Source organism: Neofelis nebulosa, chromosome 17, assembly GCF_028018385.1.
Source record: "Neofelis nebulosa isolate mNeoNeb1 chromosome 17, mNeoNeb1.pri, whole genome shotgun sequence".
Taxonomy (NCBI): Eukaryota; Metazoa; Chordata; class Mammalia; order Carnivora; family Felidae; genus Neofelis; species Neofelis nebulosa.
In genome coordinates, this window is record NC_080798.1 from 15,979,390 (window position 1) to 16,001,453 (window position 22,064).

At 50.5% G+C, this 22,064-nt stretch overlaps 1 protein-coding gene and 1 long non-coding RNA gene across 7 annotated transcripts in view; both read right to left on the reverse strand.

Moving 5' to 3' along the window:
- SIPA1L3 (signal induced proliferation associated 1 like 3) overlaps positions 1-22,064 on the reverse strand; it is a 239,627-nt gene that overhangs the window by 24,231 nt on the left and 193,332 nt on the right. For all 6 annotated transcript variants that reach the window (XM_058707345.1, XM_058707339.1, XM_058707340.1 and 3 more), the window contains 2 exons: positions 17,258-17,376; positions 14,596-15,023 (listed from right to left, as the gene is read on the reverse strand). In XM_058707345.1, the coding sequence (XP_058563328.1) occupies positions 14,596-15,023; positions 17,258-17,376 (547 nt within the window). The remainder of the gene's footprint in view (positions 1-14,595; positions 15,024-17,257; positions 17,377-22,064) is intronic.
- On the reverse strand, positions 9,168-14,584 carry LOC131499390 (uncharacterized). The gene is made up of 2 exons (XR_009255849.1): positions 12,727-14,584; positions 9,168-12,497 (listed from the first exon to the last, which is right to left on the reverse strand). It is a non-coding gene; the product is annotated as an uncharacterized LOC131499390 (long non-coding RNA).

The following is a 22,064-nucleotide window of genomic DNA, read 5'->3' on the forward strand; positions in this document are numbered from 1 at the left end:
ATGCCCTTCTGGCACATTTGGTACCACTGGGAATCCAAAACAGTCACCCCCTGTGGGTGGATGCACCCCGAGATTCCCTGTCTCCTGGGCACGACTTACATAGCTAGAGGTGGGGGTCCTACCTGTCTCTAGGGGTAAACAAGGTTTACAGTTTCCCGGCTCTCTCTCTCTCTCCCTTTTCCTATGCATTACAAATATACACGTGAATACAATCAGAGAGGTAGAACCTTTTACTTTGTGGGGGGGAGCATGAAGAATTTTTTTGGGGGTAGAGGACTGTATTTTTATATAAGCGGAATGACATTAATACATTGTTCTGTAAAAATTTTTTTTTTTTACTTAAAATATAACTTGCTCAGTAGCCTCTTCATTCAAATATTTTTTGAGCACTCGCTATACATCAGACACCATTCCGACTGATCTAATCTAAAACCCCAGCTCAGTATCTGAAATGCTGGATTCCCACGGAATTAACACTACAATGAACCTCATGCTGCTGACCAGAACCCAGCTGTTGGGGACCCACCTGTTTATTCCACTGAGACAAAGTGACTTTTGAAACTTAAATTAAAAAAAAAAATTTTTATGTTTATTTCTGAGAGAGAGAGAGAGAGAGAGAGAGAGAGAGCGAGCGCAAGCGGGGGAGGGGCAGAGAGAGAGAGGTAGGCAGAGATTCCAAAGCAGGCTCCAGGCTCTGAGCTCTCAGCACATAGCCCAACACGGGGCTCAAACCCATGAACTGAGATCATGACCTAAGCTGAAGTCGGATGCTAAACCGACTGAGCCACCCAGGCGCCGCCCCCCTCCCCCAATTTTTTTTAATGTTTATTTTTGTGTGTGAGAGAGAGAGACAGAGCACAGGCAGGAGAGCGGAAGAGAGAAGGAGACACAGAATCTGAAGCAGGCTCCAGGCTCTGAGCTGTTAGCACAGAGCCTGATGAGGAGCTTGAATTCACAAACTGAGAGATCATGACCCGAGCTGAAGTCAGATGCTCAACTGACTGAGCACCGAGGTGCTCCTTAAAATTTTTTTTTTTTTTATTTTATTTATTTTTGGGACAGAGAGAGACAGAGCATGAACGGGGGAGGGGCAGAGAGAGAGGGAGACACAGAATCGGAAACAGGCTCCAGGCGCCGAGCCATCAGCCCAGAGCCTGACGCGGGGCTCGAACTCACGGACCGCGAGATCGTGACCTGGCTGAAGTCGGACGCTTAACCGACTGCGCCACCCAGGCGCCCCCTTAAAATTTTTTTTTAATGTTTGTTTATTTTTGAGAGAGATGGGGTGGGGGAGGGGAGAATATGAGTGGGGAAGGGACGAGAGAGATGGAGACACAGAATCCGAAGCAGGTTCCACGCTCTGAGCTGTCAGCACAGGGCCCAACGTGGAGCTTGAATCCACAAACTGTGAGATCACGACCTGAGCTGAAGTCAGATCCTTAAATGACTGAGTCACCCAGGTGCCCCTAAAACTTTTAAATTGGGGCTCCTGGGTGGCTTAGCAGGTTAAATGTCTGACTTTTGGTTTTAGCTCAGGTCACGATCTCTGTCCCTGCGTGGGGCTCTGTGCTGACAGTGCAGGGTCTGCTTGGGATTCTCTCTCTTTGCCTCTCTCAATAAATAAACAAACAAGCAACTAAATAATGAAACTTAAGTAAAATTCCAATTCCATTTTAAGTAAGAGGGACTTAGTGAGAAAAGTAACGCCTTTGGCATCTAAGTCAATAAATCCTTTTTGAAGGTCAATTTAGTAATATGAAGGGGTGGGACTTTTGACTATAATGGAATGAGGAGACTGGCAAATATTCTCCCCCCAGAAAGCACAAAATTGACAAAAACAACCATTTCAGCACTCTGGCAATTGACCAAGGGCATATGGCAATGCAAGAATCATCTATGCTTGGAAAACTGCTGTACTTCAGGTAAGAAAAGAGGGACTCTGTGGCATTTTAGCCTGGGGCTCCTCCAATCTGCCTGCCTAGTTCAATGAGTAAGACATTCTGCTATACCAAAATCTTTGAAATAGCATCAAGCAAACCAGCACGTGTGCAATGAAAGTTTCAGAAGGAGAAGAGAGAAAAGGGCAGAAGAAATATTTGAAGAAATAATGGCTGAAAATTCCCCCAATTTGATGAAAAAAAAAATCATCTACACATCTAAGAAGCTCCACAAACCCTATGAATGGTAAATACAAAGATATTCACATCCAGGGGTGAGTGGGTGGCTCAGTTGGTTGAGGGTCAGACTTTGGTTCAGGTCATGATCTCACAGTTCATGAGTTTGAGCCCCGCATCAGGCTCTGTGCTGACAGCTCAGAGCCTGGAGCCTGCTTCAGATTCTGTGTCTCCTTCTCTCTCTGCCCCTCCCCTGCTGTGCTCTCTCTCTCTCTCTCAAAATAAATAAACATTAAAGTAAAAAAAAAAAAAAGATATTCACATCCAGAAAAAGTTCAAAGTCAAATGGTGAGATTAAAAACCTTGAAAATGTCAAGGGAAAAAGGATTCATCATATAAAGGGAAGCAACAATATAATTAACTACAGACTTATTTGAAACAATGGTATGGAATGACATTTTCAAAGTGTGGAAAGAAAAAACCGCCAACCAAGAATTCTGTATCCAGTAAAACTATCCTTTACACATAAAGGCAAAATAAAAACATTCTCAGATAAAAAGACTGAGAAACTGATTGCCAGCTCATCTGCCTGGTGAAATAAAAAGTCCTCAGGCTGAAAGAAAATGACCCCAGGATCGTCTGGCTGGCTCAGTTGGTGAAGTGTGCAACTCTCAGTTTTGGGGTTGTACTTTGAACCCCAAGATGGGTGTAGAGATTACGTAAAAATAAAATCTAAAAGAGGAAGAAGGGGGAGGGGGAGGGGGAGGGGGAGGGGGAGGAGGAGGAGGAGGAGGAGGAGGAGGAGGAGGAGGAGAAGGAGAAGGAGAAGGAGGAGAAGAAGAAGAAGAAGAAGAAGAAGAAGAAGAAGAAGAAGAAGAAGAAGAAGAAGAAGAAGAAGAAGAAGGAGGAAACAACAGATAATGACTCCAGATGATGACCTGAATCCATATGGAGGAAATGAAGGATCCAAGAAAGTCAATTTGCAGGTTAGAATAAGACTATAGAGGGGGCGCCTGCGTGGCTTAGTCAGTTAAGCTTCTGACTTTGGCTTAGGTCATGATCTCGCAGTCTGAGGGTTCAAGCTCTGTGTCGGGCTCTGTGCTGACAGTTGAAATCCTGGAGCCTGCTTTGGATTCTGTGTTTCCCTCTCTCTGCCCCTCCCCTGCTTGTTGCTCAGTCTTTCTGTCTCTATCTCAAAAGATAAACATTAAAAAACATTTTTTTTAAAGACTATAGATTTATGTTTTATTTCTTCTCTAACTTCCTTAAAGATAGAAGATTATAAAAGGCAACAACAGCAACACTATATTGTTGGGCTTGTAACAAATGTAGATTTAATAAAATGACAAATATAGCACAAAAGAGGGGGAAAGGAATGTGGCTATACTGGAGAAAAGTTTCTATATTTTATTGAAATTAAGTTACTAAATCTTTTTTTTTTTAACAATAAAGTCTTTTTTTTTTTTTTAATGCTTACTTATTTTTGAGAGAGAGCGTGCATGCACACTGAGGGGAGGGAGGCGCATGGGCAGAGAAGGAGACAGAGAATCCCAAGCAGCTCTGCACTGTCAGCATACAGCCCGATGCCAAGCTCGAACTCATAAACCGTGAGATCATGACCTGACCTGAAATCAAGAGCTGGATGCTCACCCAACTGAGCCACCCAGGCGTCCCAAGTTACTAAATTTGAATTACACTGTTAAGATGCATATTATAAGAATTTGGGAAAAATAGCTGAAAAAAGCAGGAGGAATCCAAACAGTACACTAATATACATTATTTAACATGAAAAGTGGCAGTAAAGGAAGAACAGAGCAAGAAAGGCAGTGAACATATAGAAAATGGCAAAATGGGGAATGTAAATGCAATAATTACCAATGATTTCTCTAAATGTGAATGTTTCAATGGCCAAATCAAAAGGTAGAGATGTCAGACTGGATTTAAAAAAAGCAGGCTCTCAGGGGCGCCTGGGTAGCTTCAGATTCTGTGTCTCCCTCTCTCTCTGCCCCTCCTCCACTTGTGTGTGCATGCGCGCTCTCTCTCTCAAAAGTAAATAAACGTTAAAAAAATGTTTTTCTTTTAAAACAAGCAAGCTCTGACTAGATATGCTTTCTATGATTTAGCAACATCTATTCATGTGGCCACAGCTGCAAACTGGTGTGTGTGTGGGGGGTGTCCAGGGAGCCATGGAGTGTATAACACCAGAAGGGATGGCAGGGTGACCAGGGAGCCTCCCCAGGGAGGCGAGGGCATCTGAGCTGAGAAGTGAAGGATGAGTGGCGGTGGTTTAACATCTGACCTCTCAGAAATCCGTGTGACAGAAAAGCCTGTCCAAGTACTTGTAGGCACACACAAGGATGTTCACTGCCAACACTGTATGTAATCAAGTTAGAGGTGCCTGGATGGCTCTGTGGGAGGCTTGTTTGACTCTCGATCTTGGGGCCATGAGTTCAAGCCCCATTACTTAACACAATAAAAACTTAAAAAAAAAAAAAACAAACAGTAAATTAGACCCGGCCTGAATATCTTTTTTTTTTTTTTTTTTAAATGTTTTATTTATTCTTGACAGAGAGAGACGGACAGCATGAGCAGGGGAGGAGCAGAGCAAGAGAGGGACACAGAATCTGAAGTAGGCTCCAGGCTCTGAGCTGTCAGCACAGAGCTCGATGCGGGGCTCGCATTCACAGACTGTGAGATCATGACCTAAGCCAAAGTCAGATGCCCGACTGAGCCATCCAGGCATCCCAGGCCTGAACATCTTTTAACAAGGGATTAACAGATGTTCCAAGTACCCCCATATGATCAAAACCTATGCAGCCAATTCAAAGAGTAAGGTAGGTTTGTTTATGAACGAGGACAGATGTCTGAGTACAAGGCACAGTACAAAGCATGACTCTGTTCTTCCTTTTTTTACATACACAGTTACACTGTATGATTATTGAGTTTTTTTTGTTTTGTCTTTTTTACAAAAAGGAACCATACAGTTTTTCCCTAACTGTGGGCCATTAAATCATTTGAGTGGCTCCTGACCATTATTAAGGGGGAAAAGGCCCCCAAACCAAACAGACTGGAATAAAAAACATCAGTAAGGGTAAGTGCTTTGTGAAGCTTCATTCTGGACATCCGTTGGGGGGTTGTAAATGTACAATGCTTTCCCTGTTTCAGGTAATGATCAAAAATGTTTGAAAAGAGGGGCGCACGGGTGGTTCTATCAGTTGAGCGTCTGACTTTGGCTCAGATCATGATCTTGTGGCTCGTGAGTTCGAGCCCCACGTCAGGCTCTGTGCTGTTAGCTTGGAGCCTGGAGCCTGCTCCAGATTCTGTGTCTCCCTTTCTCTCTGCCCCTCCCCCGCTTGCACTCTGTCTCTTCCTCTCTCTCAAAAAATAAACATTAAAAAACATTTTTTAAAAATGTTTGAAAGAACTGGGCTGCTGCAGGTTTAGAGAAAAATCTCGGGGAGGAGCTTACACTAACTGATTATCTCTGGAGGTAGTAATGATGTGTTCAGAATAAAAGTCAAATGAAACCGTACAAATGGCACAGAGCACAGAGGTGCCACCTGACACCTCAGTCTCTCCCTGCAACCAAGACCCATCCTTTCTTCTTCTTCAACAGGGAGCTGTGCGCACACAAGCACACGTGTGTGAGAGGGAGTGTGTATCCTTCCCACTTTGTAAAATAAATGGCAGCAGATCATAAGCTTGCTGTGCACCCTTTCACCTTAACCGTACGTTCTGTAGCTCTCTCCGTGTCAGTCCACACGAACCCCCCTCTCTGCAACGGCCGCAGGGGGTCCATTCTATGAATAGATCACCCTAACTTTTACTTTCTACAGCACATTCCTCTACCTTGCCCTCAGGCATGTTCATTCAGCTTTTGTGAGCTGACAAAACAAGAGATGATTAAACCAGGAAGGGAAAAAGGTGAACACCCTTTGTGTCCGCCAGCCAGCCAGCTCCATCCACCGCCTCCTTCGAGATGGGCTTGCCTGGCTTCGGGTCCTGCAGCAGACCTTTTGGGTGTCAGCCTAATCCCCCCTCAACCTGTAAACAGAGGCTGACTTTACTCCTCCTTTGTTTGAGGAAGGTGACCAGACACCTCGCCCAGGGGGCAAATCCTGACTGAGTGAGGCCACTTGTCTGGGATGGGTATGGATGGGTCTGTACTGTATTTCTGCCCAGTGAGACTTTGGGGAGAGCGTATATGGACTGTCTGCTGGGTGACTTTGGGAGAAAATTTCTTTGCTAAAAAAACAAACAGAAAACACTTGCAGAAAACATCACCTTCTCTTCCACTGGACACTGTGACTACCTGGTTGAAGGACAGCCACTTTGAGAATGAGGGGAGCCAGCTTGGAGGCTGACGGAGGCAGAACACAAAGAGGAGAAAGAACTTAGGTCTTTGAGTCAATAAATCACCCAATCCTGGCCACCCCCCTAACTTGACATTTTGTGTTCTGTGAGATAACAGACTGCCTTCAGCCAAGCTGGAATTTTCTGTTACTTGTAGCCAAAGGCATTCCCATGACTGTCTCCGTCTTCAGCTTTGTGAGGCCTCAACACAGAACTATTCCCCCCCCCCCCCCCCCCCCCCCCCCCCCCCCCCCGAGCGTGCTGTGTATTTTGACCCAGCCCTGAGGTGGGGCCATGAGCCCAGGTGCCCCATACGGGGTGGAGTTCTTACCCCACCCACCAATCCAGAGTGAGCATGCTCTCTTTCTGATGCACCAGCAGGAACAGGTGTCCCCCTCTGGGCCTCAGCTGTGACTTGAAGACCAGAGGCACCATGGGGTGGGGTGAGAACATGGGCCGTGCTGCCCACCTGACCCGAGTTCCAATCCCAGCTCTGAGTGACACGCTGGGACCCGAGCTCGGGTCCTTCCCCCTCAGAGAGTCTCAGTTTCCTCCTCTGAGAAATGAGGCAGTGACAGCACCACTTCAAGAGGTCTTGTGTGCACTGTTAACGTGGTGTGCCCAGGGGCTGAAAGCCGGGACTTTGGGCTCAGCCAGGACTGGGGCGGGGGCATCCTGCTCGGCCATCCCACCCCCACCTCCCCCACTGGAGAGGTTATGCATTCATCTGTGTTCTGTCTTAGGGAAGCACTTAAGATTTTGTGGGAGGAAAAGGTTTTGTGGCTTACAAAAAAAGCTGAAAAACCATGGGTTGGATGGAGAAATCGGAGCTGCGCTTACACTCAAGTCTTGATGGGTGGCCTAGGGTGGCTGAGCCCCTGCGCAGGAGGAAGAGTGCTGGCAGTGACAGGGCTGGCTGTGCTGAGCCTGTGAGCATGGCCAGGCCCTGCCCCAAGCATCTTCACTGAGTTGTCCTGGCAACCCCCTGAGGCAGGAGCTACCGCCAACCCCGTGTTTCAAGTGGGAAACCAGGCCCCAGAGAGATTAAATAACCCGTCCCCAAATGATGCAGCTGGTAGGGATGGAGCCAGGATGCAAACCCAGTCTGGCTCAAGAGACCCCGGCTTTGAACCCCAAGCCTGTACTTTCAACAACTGCAGTCACGACAGATATGTAATACGTGCAGACAAAGCCTGGCAGCAGCTGCTATTTTTGGAGCCAGCTACGTCGCAGGCCCCGCGCTAAGTACTTTCAGTGCATGATGTAGGTTCACCGTGGCAGCCTTAGACCACAGATCCTATCATTACTCCCATTTTACAGATGAGAAAACTGAGCCTCAGAGAAACTAAGGAGCCTGATGGAGATCACACGGTTGGGTCAGCTTTGGAGCTGTGATCCGGACGTAGGCAGTCAGAGGCCAGAGCCCAGGAATCCCTCACTGCTTGGCCTTAACTGCTAGACCAATCTTGCCCTCTCTCCCTAGTGCGTGGCATGACCTTGAGAGTTCAATCAGTCCCCGCGTGTGGCTGGAGTTATCGTGTAGGAGTCTCGAGTGGCCACATTCCACTCAGTGGCCTGGGAGCAGAAGTGGCAGGTCTGCAGGGAGGATACAGGATCAGAGTGATGCAGAAACCCGCCAATGCTCACCCCCTCCACCCCCACGCCCATTGCCGTAGCAGTCTCCTCCTGCCCACTCTCACTGAACACAGCCAGAGAGAGCCTGTGAACACCGAGTCAGATCGCAGCCCGCTTCTGCCCAGGACTCTCTGTGGCTCCACCTTACTCAGGGCAGAGGCAGAGTCCTCCCCTCTGCCCACAAGGCCCCACACCATCTGGCCTGCCCCTTCTGCCCTCAGCTCCTCCCACTTACTGGGCTCCAGCCAGGTGAAAGGGAAGCTGTTCCCAGACAGAAACATTTTCACCTCAGGGCCTTTGCACTGCTCCCTCCTTTCCTTTAGAGGGCTTGGGTTCCTCTCCCAGGCTGACTGTGATTCTCCCAAGTGGATCTCTGTTGTGTGTGACCCCAGTGGGTTCCAAGGCCCTCACATTACCTTTAAGAGCTGTGCCCCCAGAAGTGTATCCCAGAGACTCCCTCTTGGCACAGCCTGGGGAGGCAAAGCCACGTACTTCCTGCCTGGCTGTGTCAGCTCCACGTGGAGTGGAGAGCCTCTGAGTGCCCCTTCACAGCTCTGCAAACCCAGGGAGCTCTGAAGCGTGTGCTGCCTCAGGAGAGGGCGGGGGGCCAGGTGGCTGCCCGCCTGGGATCACTCAGCCCACTGCGGTGCCCACAGCAGGCGCTGGCGCCTGGCAGTGCGCCTGGAAGCCGGGCTCCCATGACGAATGTCTGGGGAGAGAGTCTGCGAAGTCACTGAAATCATCGATGGGCACAAGCTGCTACAGGCTGTGGCGGCTTCCATGGCGGGGCCGGAGCACGGGGAGGGACCGGATAGGTGTTTCCCTGCTCGGCACGGCCCATCCCCCTGGTGGCAGTCCCTGAGTTTTGTGGGCAAACTCAATCCCTTCTACCTTTCAAATAGTCCAGAGTAATCTTTTTAAAACTAAGTCAGACTGTGCATTCACATGCCTCCCATGGCTCCCATGTCCCTCAGAATCAAATCCCAGCAGCTGACCATGGTCAGTAAGCCTGCCAGAACCGGGTTCCGGCCTACCGTGCACAAGTGACCTCCTGTCACTCTCCCCTTTGCCCTGTCCGCTCCTCCCTCTCTGGCCACTTGATCATTTTTTTTTTTTTTTAATGTTTTATTCATTTTTGAGAGACAGGCAGAGAGAAGGGGACAGAGGATCCGAAGCAGGCTCTGCACTGACAGCACAGAGCCCGATGCAGGGCTTGAACTCACGAACTGTGAGATCATGACCTGAGCCGAAGTCAGACATTCAACTGACTGAGCCACCCAGGCACACCCGCTTGGCCATTTCTTAAGCACTGCAAATAAGTTCACCTTCACTGTCGTGACATTTGCTGTTTCTTCTGCCTGGGTCAATCTCTTGCTTCCTACAAAATAACAACCTTGTAAGAGGCCTTCCTAGCCGTCCGTCCTGTTACCTAAGAGTAACGTGCCTCCTGGGCTGACCCTGCCCCAGTCTCTTCTCAAGAACCTCACCACCCCGTCTGCAGCAGCCTCCTGACACTCAGCAGTCAGCCTTGACTCTTTGCTCCCTGGCACCATCCTGGACCTGTGTCTCCCTCCCTCCTGGTGTCCTAGCAATGCCACTTTGTGACGCAGGCGTAGCTGCTCTGTCCTCTGGTCCAGACCCCTTCCTTCTCACTCATATCTCCGCCTCAGCCCTGTCCCTGAGGCTCTGCCTCCAGTCTCATCTCCAGCACTATCTTTCAAAACATAAATCCGCCTGTACTACCCTTTCTGCTGAAACCTCTCCTTGCTGCCCATAGTTCTTGGGATCGAATCCAAACTCTGTAATGTGGTGGACAGGGCCCTGCATGGTCTGGCTCCTGCTGACTTCCCCAAAAACCTCCCATCAGCTGGCCCCTCAGTTTCTACCCTTGAGCCAAGGGGCCTGTGTTCAGTGACCTAACAGCATCCGCCTTCCTCTCCACCTCAGGGCCTTTGCACATGCTACTCCTTCCCATTCATCGAGACATCCCTTTTACATCCCATCTTTCCTTTCCCCCCTTCCCCCCCCGCCCTTCTCTCTTTTTAAAAAAAAATTGTACAGGGGTGCCTGGGTGGCTCAGTCAGTTAAGTGTCTGACTCTTGGTTTCAGCTTGGGTCATGATCTCACGGTTTTGTGAGTTTGAGCCCCACATCGGGCTCCGTGCTGACGGTGCAGAGCCTTCTTGGGATTCTCTGTCTCCCTCTCCCTCTCTGCCCCTTGCCCACTCCTGCTTTGTCTCTCTTGAAATAAATACCTAAAAAAATTGTATAATAGCTGACACACAGAGCAGTGTACAAAGTATATGCATATAACTGAAGAAACAGTTACAAAGCAGACACCATGTGACTGCATCCTGGGTCAAGAATATATCATCAGCCCCTCGGAAACTACTCACTTGCTCCCACCTCCTTATTGTTCTTATCTTTGGCAGAAATGACCCTTCCTCATTGAACCTACCTTTGCCCCTTGGGCTAGATTAGACACTCCTTTGAGTCCTGGACCGTATCCACTCGCGGATCCCAGTGGGTCTCCTCTGCCGGCTTTCCCCTAGCACAGTTCATCTATTACTTTGATCATTATTTGCTTGCTGGCTCCCCGGTACCGGGTCAGTGCCAGGACAGCAGGGGCCGTGTGTGCCCGCAGCGCCCAGCAGAGGGCCAGGCACACAATGAGCACTCGCTGTGTGAATAAACACGGGTGCTCTATTACAACGTGCTGTGCAAGCAGAGACCGGGGCAGCTATGCAGCTCGCGTGCCTGCCCTCGATAGCAGGCTGTCATCCCAGCTCAGCCCAAGGGAAGAGATAAACGAGAGCAGATGCAGAAGGCCGGTGGGCTGACCGGTGTAAGGGGCAGCGCGGACCGGCGGCAGGTGGAGGCACATGTGGGCCTCTTGGGCTCAGGTGCTCAGCGACCAACTGGGAACTTGGTTCCCCTGCCAAGACGGGAAAGTTGTGGGAGGGCAGCCAAGTAAGGCCCACACATGGGACTTGCATACCTTCTCTATCTGGGATGCCCTGCCCTCCTAGTCCCCTGGCTCGCATCAGCCTCTTTGTTCTAGGAAAGCCTCTCACACAATGGGGTCTGGCCCTTCCTCTGGGCTCCCGCATCCCAGGTGCTTCCCTCACCTTGGCCCTGACCACTCTGGGAACAGGTGTGTCTCCCCTGTTGGACTTTGAGACCCGAGAGGGCAGGCCTGGGGCTGTCTCAGCCATCTTGGTGTCCCCAGAACTGCCTGAAAGAGGCATGGCCCCGGAGAAACATTCTGATTTGGTTAGTTTGAGGCATACCTCTCCTCTTTTTATAACAATCCCCTGTGATTTTAATGACAGGCAGGCTCAAGGCCTACTGCCTGGTATGGTTCTAAGGGTCCTACACACAGTAGGTCATTAAATCTTTACCATATCCTTACGAGATAGGTATGTGATTTATCCCCCATTTTACAGACGAAGAAACCGAGGCCCAGAGAAGTTCAGTCATTTGCCCAAGGCCACACAGCCAAGGCAAGGCAAGAAGGAGGGCTTGAACCCTGGTGGAGGTCCATACTCTCATCTACCATGCAGATGTTTCTTTAAATCAACTCATTCAATTTTCCTCAACTTGTCCAAGACAGTATCTGTAAAAGCAGGGGATGGGCAGGGAACACCTTTCCTAATACTCATTAAAGCAAACATTTATCTGTTAAAAAAAAACAAAAACAAAAACATTTTCCTCCTATACCACCCAAATCACCTCGAGCACCCCATTTTGGGAAATGCTGTTCCGTGCCAGAGCCTGGTTGCCTAGGAGAAAACTTCAGGAAGCAGCTTAATGAGTAGATAAGAATGATTTGCAATTAGCATCAATTGTCTGTATGCAAATTAAGGCTCCCAACCGCTGGGCCCTCTTTTGTAGTGGGCTCCTCTCCCATTTTATTCCCTTCATTCCCGGGTTCAGCAAATCTTTCTGTCAGACACAGGGTAATTTTATACGCACTCCCTGCTTCAGCCACAGTCTTCTCCTCAGAGCCGCTGCCTTTATATCGCAGATTTCAAAACCCTATGGTTCCTCAGATTTACGAACACAGGCCTATGTCCAGCACAGGGACTAGGGGAGCTGAGACCTGGGACCCCGCGGCACCCAGGATTCTCCTGGTGCAGAGTCCCTCTAGGTGGGTGCACTTTGACAGGTGTCTCAGTGATGGCCTAATTGTCGTCTGTCTCCCTCAGCGGATGATGGGCTGAGGTGAGGGGCTGGGGGGGCCTCATCTGAGTTTGCTCATTATTTCACCCCGGCTCCCACCCTAGTGTCTGTGACACAACAGGTCCCTAAGAAATATCTGTGAGTGAAATGAAGGGATAAATAACGAATGAAAGAGCTGTTCCAGAGTCCGTGAGTTTCACTGATTAAGAACCACCTGGGGCACCTGGGTGGCTCAGTCGGTTAAGCGGCCGACTTCGGCTCAGGTCATGATCTCGCGGTCTGTGAGTTCGAGCCCCGCGTCGGGCTCTGTGCTGACAGCTCAGAGCCTGAAGCCTGTTTCAGATTCTGTGTCTCCCTCTCTCTGACCCTCCCCCATTCATGCTCTGTCTCTCTCTGTCTCAAAAATAAATAAACGTTAAAAAAAATTTTTTTTTAAGAACCACCTGTTTAGGGAAATAGGCTGAACCAGAGACTAAACCCACTGGGCCACACACCCTCTCCATCCTCACCCTTCTGGGCCCCTGACCAGGGCAAGGGGAGGTACCCACACAATGCAGGCACCCTCAAACACGGCAGTTTCCAAACCGGTCAGAGAACCACTGCTAAATCATGAGATCACTGAAGGAGGTATTGAGCTGCATTCACATTTTGAACAGACTAGACTACATCAAAGTGCTTCACACACGGTTAGGCTAAATACTGTTTGGGTCACTTTTGCTTCGCCTTTTTTTTTTTTAAAACACAGATATTTCTGCATAGACACGGACAGAAGTGCACTGTAGGCTGCGGTCAAGGTCTGAGGCCACTGCCTGGGTGCATGGGTCCTGTGTGGTCTGCGTGGACAGAGGCCGTAGTTTGAGGACTGGCAAAGGCCTGAGGAAACCAAAGGGGACGAGGACTCCCTATGGGGTCCCGGGCTGGCCCCTGCTCAGGGGCGGTCAGGGAATGGAAGGAAGGCTGTGGCCTTTGGGGTCTGCACTGGGGACCGCAGCACCGTGACCCCTGCCTGGGCTGCAGACCTGTGAGGGGCACGTGCTCCAGGCCGAGCTTGGCGACTTGCCGAACGGTTTTCCACCTCAGTGTGCTCTTCAGAGAGACGTTTCATGGCTTTCATAAGGTGCCCAAAGTGTGTGCAGTCTAGGCCCCAGACTGATGGCCCATCAATGCCAGGTCTTTCTCCCTTGGTCCCCTGCCTGCCTCTCCACCAGTGGTCCTCAAAGGATGGTCCCCGGACCAGCAGCATCACCATCTACCAGGAACTTAAAAGAATGCATATTCTCAGGCCGCGCTCTGACCTATTGAATCAGAAACTCCGAGTGGGGTCCTGCAATCTGTGCTGAAGAGCCCTCTAGGGGACTGTGTGGAGACCACTGCCCTTCGCTGTGTTGGCTAGAGGGTTAAGCTGTGATTTCTCAGCCTTCCTTGTGACGTCGCTCTGTTCAAAGGGCTCTGGGAAAGCTGTTGCTTTCTTCATGGAAAGGGAACTAGGAGAAGCCATCTTCCTCTGTTTTTTGGGCCCATTCCCCCCAGGGGCACCACAGCCATCTGGAGACAAGGGAGCCGCAGCCAGTATGGTAAGAATGGTGGAAGAGGAAGACACAGGATGCCAGGCCTTGAGGCCCTCCCTGAGCTGCTGTACTAGCTTGGCTCTGCCCTCTGTGGAGTTCTCATCGGGGGACTGTTAAAGCTCCGTCTGTTTAAGCTACTGTGGCTCAGGGGTGCCTGTGTGGCTCAGTCGGTTAAGCGTCCGACTTCAGCTCAGGTCATGATCTCACACTGCCCGAGTTCGAGCCCCGCGTCGAGCTCTGTGCTGACAGCTCAGAGCCTGGAGCCTGTTTCAGATTCTGTGTCTTGTCTCCCTCTCTCTCTGCCCCTCCCCCGCTCATGCCCTGTCTCTGAAAAATGAATAAACCTTAAAAAAAAATTTTTTTTTTTAAAGCTACTGTGGGTCAGATTTCCTGTTACCTCCAGCCGAATGCATGCCTAACACATATAGTCTGTGACCTCCAGAAAGCATAAAACCACTGGTCTTAGCAGAGAGAGAGGGAAAGAGAGAGGGTCAGAGTAAACCAGAGGCAGACGAAACAGCCAGCCAGGGGTTTCCTTCCCTCTACCCAGGGGACTAGAAGGTGAATGGTGGGCAGTAGTGGGTGGTCCATGAGGCTCCCAACTCTGTAAGCAAACTAGTGTGTAAGCACATCCATCTGCAAGCAGCATGCTTGTAGGGAGGGGAACCCCCCTGTCAGGACTGTGGGGGAAGCAGAAGGCGGTCAGAACTGCTTGGAGGACCGGGGTGAAGAGCAGTGTCTTACCTAGGCTGCCTCGGTGGGTCACGGCTACCCCCCGCCAGGCCTGTAGGGGTGCTGGAGCCCGAGGAGTACAATTTCGGTCGGTAGCCCTTGTTCTGACCGGCAACCGCAGGGGCTGGCGAGACCTCCCGCCGTCTGTCTGCGTGGTGGGACCGCGTGGCGGCCTCCCGTCCGCCGCCACAAAGGCCCATGCTTCCCGGGGGCTTGTGTGGCTTGGGCTGCCGAGGCACCTTGGCCAGGGACATGCAGCTGGGGCTGGAGGTGTAGAGGGTGGTGTCGATGCCGCTGTCACTAGAGCCACCCTTGGAGAGGGGATCTTGCTCCGGCTCCAGGGGGTCCAGGGGGTCAAACCAGCGGTCGTCGCTGTGGCTGCTAGATGCGTTGCTGGAGAGGGTGTTGCTGCTGGAATGACTGGAGTACTGAGGTTCTCCCTGGAAGGCAAGAGAAGTGTCATCCATAGAGTCCACAGTGGGGGCCAACCTTCCCTCCCTGGGTCCTCCCCACACCCAAGCTCTGGCTCCCCTGCTTTTGAGCGTGTTACCTCAGACAAGTGACGTAGCTCTCCTGTGCCTCGGTTTCCACACCTGTGAAGCTGGGTTGTTGATAACCCTGCCTCATGGGGTTGTTCAGAGGGAGGCGTGACAGTATGCGTGTGACGTGCTGTCCACAGCTCAAGCTCAATGCATACAAAGCTGAGCTCCTGACCTTCCTTCCCGGATCCCTCTTCCCCGCCCCAATAGAGGCACCTCCAGCCTTTCGGCTGCCCCACACAAGAGGCTTGGAGTCACCCGGGACCTGCTGTTGCTCTCGCACCTGTGTGCAGCCCAACAGCAAATCCTGTGGCCTGCATCTTCAAGAGATCTAGGACCTGCCACTTCTCCACCTCCACGGCTCCACCCCGGGCCTGTCACCACCACCTCCCACTGTACCAACCATGGCAGCAGCTTCCTCCCTGGTCCTCCTGCCCCATCCCCGTCTCCCACTCACCTCTGCCCCCGGTTTGCCTATATGCAGCCAGAGGGAGGCTGTGAACACTTGCCCCATTTCATGTCCCTTCCCTGCTCAGAACCTTCCTGTGGCTCCATTTTACTCATGGGAAGAGCCAGAGTCCTCGCCCTGAGGCTCTGTGCAGTCTGGTCCCACGTCCTGCCCTCTAACTTCATCTGCCCCCTCCCTTCTGATCACTGTGCTCTGAGCAGGGCCTTGGCACTTGCTATTGCTTCTGCCTGGAAGGCTCTTCCCTCAGGTATCTTCATGGACTGCCCCTTACTTCATTCAAGGCCTCCTCACAAGGCCTTCACTGACCACCTCACCCTAAAGCAGTAGTGCTTGACAGTCTTTGCCCTGACCTCTGCCTTGGTTATCCTTCACAGCAAAGACCAGTTCCTGGTGTTATGGAATGCATCTGTTTATCTGCTTACTGCTTGCTGCCCACACTGGGGTGTCAGCTTTGGGAGCACCTGGGCACATCTGTCCACTTCATCACTGTGGTCCCAGGGCCTGGCACATCGAATGCACCCATCAAATTCCCACCTTATGAAGGGATGCAAAGAGACTGCCAAGTGCTCACCAAAACGACCTCCTTTCTCCGGGGCACTCAGGACTACATTTCCCAGCTTCCCTTGCGCCGAGGTGTGGCCTCGTGATGGAGTGCTGGCCAATGCAATATAAGTGGAAATGATTTATACCATTTCCAGGCCTGGGCTATAGAGACTTCGCACACCAACCCCTCTTTCTCCCACCCCTACCTGCCAGAAACAGGCAAGGACCCAGCAGAGGGCTCTGAGGCCCTGAGGGATGGTAGAGCCACAAGGGATAGGGAGCCTGGGTTCCAGAATCACCATGTGGAAAGCTTGCTCACTGAATACCCACACCCAACTGTGTTATACGAGAGGGAAACAAACTTCTACTGTGTGAGGTCACTGAGATTTAGGGACCATCCGTTAGAGCAGTTAGCTCACTGCCACAGGCTGACCGCTGGTGCGCCTCTCCCAGTGTGATGGCATTAGGGGAGGTGATTAGGTTATGAGGGTAGAGCCCCCGTGAATGGGATTATAAAATCCCTATACATATTTACATATTTATATCCCTATATGTAGTTATCCATTCCTCGTGAGTGGGATTATTAAATCCACATACATACATTTACATCCTTACACAAGAGACCCCAGAGAGCTAGCTCCCTCATCCCTTCCACCACATGAAGTGAGAAGGAGGCCATCTATGAACCAGGAAGTGGGTCTTCACCAGACACTGAATCTGCCTGAGCCTTGATCTTGGACTTCCCGGCCTCAGAACTGTGAGAAGGAAATTTCTGTTGTCAGCCACCCAGTCTATGGTATTTTGTTACAGCAGCCTGAGCTGGTGAAGACACTGACCATGACCAGTGTAATCGTAGGGAAACTGTGGCACAAGGAGGCAAAGGGATTTGCTGGCGATGACTTGGCTGGTGAGGGCTAGAGCTGGCTGTGCGTTTGTCTGGCTCTAGACCAAGCAGTTGGCCCCTCTGCTGGAGTGGATGGCAAAGGAGAAGGATGTGCTCACGTATGGCATTCAGAGGCCCACACCCAGGTGACACTGTCAGACCCACAGTGGTCAGGGAAGTGAAGTAGCCAGCTTCGCAGTCCTGGCTCCCCAGGATTAAGCAGGTGGGGCCCAGACTCACTTTGGAATGCCTGTTGGGGGACTCTTTGCCTGCTGCGTCCTGCCTGGAGGTGTGCTTGCTCCCGCTGCTTCCCGCCATGGCTGAGAGCCGGGCCTGGGCGGGCACATGCCACAAAGGCTCTGCAGGAAGACAGGAGACACATCAGCGGTTAGAGGTGACTCAGGCCCTGGCCTGAGTCCACCTGATGAATCTGGCCCTAAAATTGGTTCCACCCCTCTGCCAGCTTGTCTGTCCAGCTCATACAGCACCATGACCCCATCAAGTTATGTCTTGGGGAATAACAACACTCAGTGATGAAATATTTACTAAGCACTTACTATGTGCTAGACCCCAGTCTAGTGCTTTACAAGGTTAATTCACTGAAGCCTTAGGACCATCCTCCGTCAACATCCCCAAGGAAGGTTGAGCACATTTTCATCCTTACTGGCCATCTGGATTTTCTTTTTTTTTTTTTTTTTTAATTTTTTTTTCAACGTTTTTTATTTATTTTTGGGACAGAGAGAGACAGAGCATGAACGGGGGAGGGGCAGAGAGAGAGGGAGACACAGAATCGGAAACAGGCTCCAGGCTCCGAGCCATCAGCCCAGAGCCTGATGCGGGGCTCGAACTCACAGACTGCGAGATCGTGACCTGGCTGAAGTCGGACGCTTAACTGACTGCGCCACCCAGGCGCCCCTGGATTTTCTATTTTGTAAATTACTTGTTCCTATCTTTTTCCCATTTTTCTTTTTTTTCTCTTTCTCTTTTTCATTTTTATTTATTTTAGAGAGAGACAGAGCACACACAAGTGAGGGAGAGGGGGCAGAGAAAGAGAAAGAATCTTAAGCGGGCTCCACACTCAGTGTGGAGTCCAATGTGGGGCTCAATCCCACAACCCTGAGATTATGACCTGAGTTGAAATCAAGAGTCGGACACTCAACCGACTGAGCCACCCGGGTGCCCTCTTTTCCCGTTTTTCCATAGGATTGACTTTTATCTTATTGGTGAGCAGGGTTCTTTATATATGCAAGGTAGCAATCCTTTGCTGGTTAAATGTGCATAACTTATTTTGGTAAACAAAAATGCAATCACACTAAGCACTGTTCTACAATTTGATTTTTTACTTTACAGCATACTTATACTTGCTTTTCCCTTTACATCCTTGTAATACATCTTCACGTAACTGAACATAAAGTTGTCTTATTTTTAACGGCTGTGCAGTATTCCATCATGTTGAACGGACATCATTTCCTCAACCACGAACATGTAGGCTATTTTCAATTCTTCCTTACAACAACGTTTGGGTGGCTCTCCCTCTACACGCAACCCTGAGCAAGAGTGGGATTGTGTTGGGACGGAACTCCACAAGTGGAGTTGCTGCTTCAAAGGTGAAACAGGTTTAAAATCGTGATGGCCGGGATGGGTGTAAATTAGTCTAAACTTCCAGGTAGTCAAGGTGCCTGAACTTAGCAACTGACCTAAAAAACAAAACAAACAAAGAAATAAACAACCCCCAAACCCCTCTAGTGGAGGGCTAGTTACTACTTATCAAACACAAATGCACTAACAGAGGACAGAGGAACCATGGTGGTCTAACCCCAAGGCCCACACTTTTGATCACTTCTGTATTTAAAATAATTATAGCAGGGATGCCTGGGTGGCGCAGTTGGTTAAGCACCCAACTCTTGATCTCAGCTCAGGTCATGATCTCACGGTTCGTGAGTTCAAGCCCCACATTGCGTTCTTCGCTGATGGTGCGGAGCCTGCTTGGGATTCTATGTCTCCTTCTCCCTGCCCCTTACCTGCTTGTGCACTCTCTCTCTCAAAATAAATAAATAAACTTTAAAAAAATTAAAAAAATAAAATAAAATAATTACAATAACGGTGCCTATTAAACACACGTTCTGTGTCAGGTATTACTAAAACTGCTTTGCACACATCATCTTGCTGTGTCCTCCAAGGAATACTGTGAGGTGGCTATCAGTACCACTTCCAAAAGGTGACGAATGTCAAAACTCAAGAGAGTTCAAGTAGCTGGTCCAATGTCACACAGAGAGGGCCTGAGACCTGTGTGTGCCGTCCACATCTGCACTCTCTCTCTGTGCTTCCCCAGCAATGACACCACTGGCAACGGTGGGGAGCATGTGTTTGAGAAGCAGGACTTGCCATTCTCTTAATGATGGGTTGGGGCCTATGCTGAGGGCTGGGCAGCTGTGACCTCACTGGACCCTCAAACCATGCTGGAAGGAGAGACACTTAGGATGTCCGCCACAGAGGAGGGACCTGAAGCTGGGACAGATGAGGTCACTGCCAAGGTCACACGGCTGACTCTGAACTTCCCACAAGGCCTGTTGGAGCCTGAGCTCACTACTACATGCTGGGCCCATGTTCCCCTGGGGAAGGCTCCTGCTCTGCGTGGGCTGGGCAGAACACTCAGGGCCACCACAGAAAGCAGCCTGGTTGGAAAGTCCAACTTTCCAATGGGGAGGTTGGCGGGGAGGCTGCCCACTTCATCCGTCTACCCTAACCTCTGGAGATGGTTTTCCTCTTTGGAGCATCCCACAGGCCCGGAAGTATTAGTTTCTGGGAGGTGGCCAGATCATGCTGGAAACCACGTTTCTAGAGAGAGCCAAGCCTGTGACAGCCATAGCCAGCCTTAAGTACCACCTATGACACTGGTGGCTTCCATTTTTCTGTCCCTGGCCCGGACCTCTCCCGACTTCAGACCTTTCCGTATAGATGGCTACCTCACAACACCTCCTCTGGGGTGGCTACCAGGCACCTCCTGCTGAACATGGCCAAGACCAACTGCTTATCTTCCCCCAAACCTGCATCACTCACTGTCTTTCCTGCTCAGTCCATGTGGTTTGATCCTTTCAGCTGCTCAGGGCAGAAACCTGGTATCAACCTTGTCTCCTCTCTCTCATATCCATGTAGAGGATTAGGAAGTGCCATCAACTCTACCTTTAAATGACTGTATCTAGAACCTGCCCATCCCTACCACCCCTGTACCTATCCTGCAAGAATCGGCAGTCAGAGGGACCCTGTGAACACCCAGGTCCCATTCCTCCTTCGCTCAGAAGGACGGAGCTCCTGTCCCACTCTGAGCGAAGGACAAAGTCCTCCCCACATGCTCTGGCCCCGTCCCCTCTCTGACCTCATCCTCCACTACTTCTCCAGCCACACGGCCTCCTTACTGTTCCTCCTACGCTCACTGCTATCGCAGGGTCTTTGATTATTCTCCTTCCCTGGAATGTTCTCTTCCCAACATTTTTCTATCCTCACCTGAATGTAGTTTGCTCAGAGATTCCCCCAAACCCTGTCCATCTGTCTCAGCACTGTGTTACAGTTTCCACTTGATATTCAGCCTTAATAGTGATCATTCATCACTGTGTGCCCATCTACTGTCCGTCTCTCCACCAGACTGTGGGCTCCAAGAAGGCAGGGAACGTGCCCGTCTGGCTCACACTGTGGTGCCCAGTGTGGTGTTTATCATTAGCGATAGGTCAAATGAACAGTGGGATGGAGGACCAGGTCCCTTCCCCTCCCGCGCTGCCTCAGGGTCCTCAGTTCTGTCCTTAACAGGCCCTGATATTGAGCCCTTCACTGGGTCTCTGAATGGCCCCTGGTAACCTTCTGGCTCTCCTGATGGAATGATCTCCCTTGTCATACCAGGCAGGTGACAGACATGAATTTGGTTGTGAGAGATGTGCTACAACTGTGGCCAAGCACAGACTCGGAAAGCTGGTGACTCAGGGGCCTCCTTCCCAACCTGGGTGCTCTCAAGCTTGAGAAATACTCACACTCTGTGGGTGAGGGGCTGTGGGTGGTGTTTGTGGACGGTGGGGGCTGAGGGGTCCTAGCACCCAATAGGCCAGCAGGGACCTTGGACAAGTGACAACCTTCCTATGCCTCATCTAAAAAAATGTTTATTTTTGAGAGAGAAAGAAAGAGAGAGAGAGAGAGAGAGAGAGAGAGAGAGAGAGAGAGAACATGCATGCGCATGCAGGGCAGGGGCAGAGAGAGGGGCACAGGGGATCTGAAGCAGGCTCCATGCTGACAGCAGAGAGCCTGATGCGGGGCTGGAACTCACAAACTGTGAGATCATGACCTGAGCCAAAGTCAGACGCTTAACTGACTGAGCCACCCAGGCGCCCCTCACCTTCCTCATTTCTAAAATGGGCCAGTAAAAAGTACCCACTCTGTCACATTCCTGAGATGATTAAATGTGAAGTAAGAGGGCATGGAGAGTACCCAGTATAGCGCCAGGTGTATAACAAGCATGCAAAACTGTCCTGCTGTTACTATGATTACATCATCTGATCAGGGCTGGGTGAATCCCCATGTCTTGTCACAGTGCCCGATTCTCCACCATGAATTACCTTGTCTGGGTCTTGAGCACATTCTAGGTTTCATGATGACCTCTTTCTTTTTTTTAATGTTTATTTATTTATTTTGAGAGAGAGAGAATCCAAGGAGGCTCCTCACTGTCAGCATAGAGCCCAAAATGGGGCTTGAATTCATGAACCATGAGATCACGACCTGAGCTGCAACCAAGACTTGGACACTTAACCAACTGAGCCATCAGGCGCCCCCAGGCTTCATGACGATTTCTAATCACAGACTGCCCTGATTTCTTTGTGTGTGTGTGTGTGTGTGTGTGTGTGTGTGTGTGTGTGTAGCGGGGGGGGGGGTAGTGGTGTTAAGTCAACTTATAACAAGGTCCCAAGGAAGTAAGGGGGGAGCCAAGCCCTAGGGGACGGAAGAGAGAAGAAAAGACAATGGTGAGTTTCTGTGACACCTTGTTTGGGTGAACGTTGGAAAAATT